At 40.0% G+C, this 5,617-nt stretch overlaps 1 protein-coding gene across 1 annotated transcript; it reads right to left on the bottom strand.

Moving 5' to 3' along the window:
* Window positions 1-345: 345 nt before the first annotated feature.
* Window positions 346-1,605, bottom strand: LOC122099239 (nucleophosmin-like). Its single transcript, XM_042669829.1, is given in 2 exon segments — window positions 346-682; window positions 685-1,605. Coding segments are annotated over 2 exon segments (930 nt in total). The 5' UTR covers window positions 1,535-1,605; the 3' UTR covers window positions 346-602.
* Window positions 1,606-5,617: the final 4,012 nt, after the last annotated feature.

The following is a 5,617-nucleotide window of genomic DNA, read 5'->3' as shown; positions in this document are numbered from 1 at the left end:
GATATTCATGAGAATTGAATTTTGTTGCTGCATTAAAAAACATACCACCTGCTACAAGTGCTTAGGTTGGTAGGACAGCCCAAATGGTGCATAAGTTTGAAAGAGCTGATTTGAGAAGTGGAAACTAGGACTACAGCATAGGACAAGAACTGGAGACAGGAGCTGAGAGAGTTTGGGATGTTGGAGAAGGTAGTAGGCCTGGGAGATATAATGTGAGTTGGGTGATTTTTAAAGGTGGAAGAGAGAAATTGGGAATATGAATAGTCATCAGAGCTTCTATAAATTTTCATTGCACATAAACTTGCTTTTCAAGATTGGGGTCAAGAATAGTACCTTTTTTTTTTTTTTTTTAAATACTGAGTTTATTTCCCGTGTATATTTTGTACCCCACCATCTTCACATCTGACCATCACTTCTACTAGGCCCACCATAGCATTCCACACATACTTAAGTCCAAGCACAGGGTGGAGCTCCGTCTTTAAAAACTAAACAGGCATTTTGGACAACAGGTTCTTGGCAGCGGGAGCCTGAACAACATTTATCAAACACAGTAGGGAAAGTTCTCACTTGGCATTATAAAAAGGACAGCCAGATATCAACTCTTACAGAAATGAAATGAGACGGAAAATTTCAACAAACTGTTCAAAGTACTTTCTTAAAGAGACTTCCTCCATTGCCAGAGATCTTGAATAGCCTCCTGGTCAGTCATCCGGAAGCAATTCTTCACGTAATTGATGAACTTGGCTTCCACTTTGGGGAGAGAACCACCTTTTTCTATACTTGCTTGCATTTTTGCTTTAATGTCTTCTACTGAACTAGGTCCTTTTGGTGTTTTAGGAGTTTTTTCCTGTTTTTTGAAGGATTCTTGACCTTTTGATCTTGGTGTCGCTGGTTTTGAGTCTTTTCCGTTCTGGTTTGATTTTTGTGCGTTTTTGGCTGGAGTATCTCGTATAGATTTCTTCACTGGAACTTTTTCTTCTGCTTCCTCGTCATCAAAATCATCCTCCTCCTCCTCCTCCTCATCATCATCTTCATCCTCTTCCTCCTCATCTTCCTCAGCAAGATTTACTTTTTTCTGTGGAACCTTGCTACCACCTCCAGGGGCAGATCGCTTTCCAGACACGCTCAACAGCTTTACATCCTCCTCTTCTTCATCTTCTGACTCTGCATCCTCCTCCACAGCAACTAAGTGCTGTCCGCTGATGTGCACAGGGCCTGACCCACACTTCAGCCTCAGGACCACAGGTGGTGTGATTTCAAAGCCCCCAAGGGACACCGTTGGCTGTACAGACATTTTCAAAGTTGCCAGTGTAACCTTAATTGGACTTCCCTCATAATTCATTGCCTCTGCTTCAACGATGTGCAATTCATCTTTTGCACCAGCCCCTAAACTAACCGTTCTCAGTGATAACTGGTGCTCGTTTTCGTCATTATCCACCTTGAAGTGGTAATCTTTGTCAGCCTTCAGCTCACAACCGAACAGGTAGTTCTGGGGCCGCAGCGGGCTCATGTCCATGTCCATCGAGTCCTCCATGGGCGGCGCGCGGTGAGGGCGGACGGAGGAGGGCGGCTCCGCGGCCGAGGGCAGACGCAGGACGGAATCACGCCAAGCAGAATAGTACCTTAATATCACTTTCATTGTGAGTGTGTGTGTGTGTGTGTGTGTGTGTGTGAATACTAGAGCACTTGAGCTATACCTCTATTAAGGATCTTGCTGGTTAATTGTAGATAAGAATCTTATAGACTCTTCTACCTCTTCTGCTTTGAACCTTGATTCTTGTATTTCAGATTCTCGAATAGCTAGGATTACAGGCATGACCCACTGGTGCTCAACCACTCCCAGGGTTTGTTGTTGTTGTTGTTGTTTTTGTTTTTTGGTCATGAGACTTGAACTCTGGGCCTGGGCATCATCCCTCAGCTCTTCAGCTCAAGGCTAGTGCTCTACCACTTGAGCCACAGCGCCACTTCCAGCTTTTTTCTTATGTGGTGCTGAGGAATCGAACCCAGGGCCTGGAGCATTCAAGGCAAGTGCTCTACCACTGAGCCACCTTCCCAGCCCCTCGAGAAGTGGTTTTATAACTAAAAACTGATTTAGAATCATTCTATATCATGCACACACCAAATCATATGACATTGTAATCCATAAATGTTTATGAAAGTTATAATTTGTCAATAAAATAATACTGATAAAATGTATTAAGACTTCTACAAGAATTAACTGCTAGGAAAATTTTCTTTACATTACAAATAACTAGAAACCAATAATTTATTTTCAGAGATTGGACAAAATAATAACACAGGATTGTGATCTGTGACAGAATGGGAGCAAATGAAAGGAGGCTCTGATGACATAAATTGTCTTTCTGTAAATTGTTTCCAGGCCAGAGTGCTGGAAAGAGAATGAAAACTGAGCCTCATGGTCTTCTTGCATGGAAGTGATAGATCAGAGCCCAGGCAAAGCTAAAAAGCTAGAATTTGAGGTGGCAGTCTATTAGAGAGAAAGAAGCTGGAGAGAGAGAGAGAGAGAGAGAGAGAGAGAGAGAGAGAGAGAGAGAGACAGACAGACAGACAGACAGACAGAGACAGAGAGACAGAGAGAGACAGAAATAGGCAGAGAAGAGAGAAGAAAGAGGCTGAACACTCTAGAGGTCTATGGAAGGGTTCCCTCAAATTTTTGACATGTCGGAGAGGAAATTCACTGAAGCCAATGAAAGGAGAATCAAAAAGCAATAAGCAAATTGATGCCTGGGATTCCCAAAGTCTGGGAATAATTCCCACCAACTGGAGGGAACAGAAAAACTGAGTGCTCAGACATAAACATAAACATTTATGGATTACAATGTCATATGATTTGGTGTGTCAGGCTTCAGAATTCAGATTATCTTAGTTCTAGAATAAAGACTTCTTCAAAACATCCACAATAAATTGTAGAAATCAACCTCAAAAGAATTGTCTTCATGTCAATCCAAAAATTCATATGGAACAATAAAAGACCCAGAATAGCAAAAATGTTCCTTAACAGAAAGTGCTGGAGTAATATCAATACCAAATTTCAAACTCTACTACAAAGCCATGGTAATCAAAACATCTTGGTATTGGCACAAGAACAGACCTCAGGACCAATGGAATTGAATTGAAAACCCAGACACGAACCCACAGACCTATAGCCACCTAATCTTTGATAAGGGAGCTAAAAAAAATAGAATGGAAGAAAGATGGCCTCTTCAGTAAATGGTGCTGGCAAAATTGGTTAAATACCTGTAGAAAACTAGAGCTCCCCTATACCCAGCAATCCCACTTTTGGGCATTTACCCAAATGATCACAAACAAGAGCATACTAAAGCTACCCGCATGACTATGTTTATTGCAGCATTAGCTACCATAGCTAAGATATGGAATCAACTCAGATGCCCCTCAATAGATGAATGGATCAAGAAATTGTGGTATGTATACACAATGGAATTCTATGCCTCCATCAGAAAGAATGACATTGCTCTATTTGTTAGAAAATGGAAGGACTTGGAAAAAATTATATTAAGTGAAGCAAGCCAGGCCCAAAGAAATATAGGTCCCATGGTTTCCCTTATTTGCAATAACTAGTATATGTCTGAGACAAGCAGAAAAGGTCAGATAAGTTGATGCTAGGCAAAATGAACCCCAAGATAAGTATTCAAATGTTTTTTTCTTTCATGCGATTGTTTCCAATATATTTATAAGATGATTTTTTTGTTGCTTTGTATGTCCCTCCTGCATGGTATAACCCCTGTTTTCATTTTATTTGATGCATTTATAATTTGTGGAAGGGAAAAAAACAATTGTTTAAATAGGGATACAGGTGGACCCATTGCAACAGTGAGATGTTCAAGACATTATGTTGAAAAACGAACTTTACAACTTTGGCAGGGAGAGGGGGAGATGGGAAGGGATGGTAAGGGGGAACAAAGGAGGAGGCAACAATGCTTGATAAGACATGTACTCATTATAAAAAAAAGAAATATACTTATTACCTTGTTTATGTAATTGTAACCCCTTTGTACGGTATTTTCACAATAAAAAAAATCACATAGTAAGTACATTAAAAATGACAAAAAAAACAACTAAAGTTAGATCCTTATATATCACCCTTCACTAGAATCAACTTCAAATGGATCAAAGACCTTGAGATCAAAGCAGACACTCTGAAAACATTACAGGAAGAAATAGAAGAAACCCTACGTCTTCTAAGCACAGACCAAAATTTTCTCAATAGAGACCCAGAATCACAACAAATCAAAGAAAGGCAGGACAAATGGGATTGCCTGAAGCTGCAGAGCTTCTGCATGGCAAAGGACATAACTAGCAAGATCAATAGAAAGCCCACAGATTGGGAGAAGATCTTCACTAGCCATACAATGGATAAGGGTCTCATATCTAAAATATACTTGGAACTCAAAAAATTAAATCCCCCAACAACAAATCCTCAAAGAAACAAATGCCCAATAAATAAGTGGGCTAAAGACATAAAGAGAAACTTCTCTGAAGAGGAAATAAGAATGGCCAATTGACATATGAAGAAATGCTCAACCTTCCTAGCCATAAAAGAAATGCAAATCAAAACAACATTGAGATTCCAGTTAGAATGGCTATAATCAAGAAATCCAATAATAACAGATTTTGGAGTGGATGTGGCCAGAAGAGAACTCTACTGCATTGTTGGTGGGAGTGTAAATTTGTTCAACCACTTTGGAAAGCAGTATGGAGATTCCTCAAAAGACTCCACACAGAGCTCCCCTATGACCCAGCAATCCCACTTTGGGGCACTTACCCAATGATCACAAACAAGAGCATACTAAAGCTACCAGCACAACTATGTTTATTGCAGTATTATTTACCATAGCTAAGATATGGAACCAACTCAGATGCCTCTCAGTAGATCAATGGATCAAGAAAATGTGATATGATACACACACACACACACACACGCACACACACACACACACACACACACACACACACACACACACAATGGAATTCTATGCCTCCATCAGAAAGGAAGATATCGCCCATTTGTTAGGAAATGGAAAGACTTGGGAAAAATTACATTAAGTGAAGTAAGCCAGGCCCAAAGAAACATAGTCCCATACTGTCCTTCATTTGCAATAACTAGTTTATGTCTGGGACAAGCAGAAAAGGTCAAAAGCTATGTACATATGACCAGATAAGATGATATGAAGCAAAATAAACCCCAAGATAGGGACACAAGTGGTTTTTTCTTTCTTGCTATTATTTTTAATGTATTTATAATATACCACACAGTATAACCCCTGTTTTCACTATATTTGATGTTGGTGCCCTGCATCTTGTATATGCACTTCTCTAACTTTGGGAGGGGAAGGGAAAAAATAAAATGCTTAAATAGAGACAGGTTGACCCATAGTAACAATGAGATGTTCAAGACACTATGTTGAAGAACAAACTTTACAATATAGGCTGGAAGGTGGGAAGAGCAGGGGAGGATGAGAGGGGGTAGGGAAGGGATGGTAGGGGAAAAACAAAGGAGGAGGTAACAATGCTTGATAAGAAATGTACTCATTACCTTGCTCATGTAACTGTAACCCTTCTGCACAGTACTTTTACA

This window comes from Dipodomys spectabilis, unplaced genomic scaffold, assembly GCF_019054845.1.
Source record: "Dipodomys spectabilis isolate Male_0828 unplaced genomic scaffold, ASM1905484v1 ptg000506l, whole genome shotgun sequence".
In the NCBI taxonomy this organism is placed as follows: Eukaryota; Metazoa; Chordata; class Mammalia; order Rodentia; family Heteromyidae; genus Dipodomys; species Dipodomys spectabilis.
Note: the sequence above shows the minus strand (reverse complement) of the source record. Positions and strands in the feature narration are given on the sequence as shown.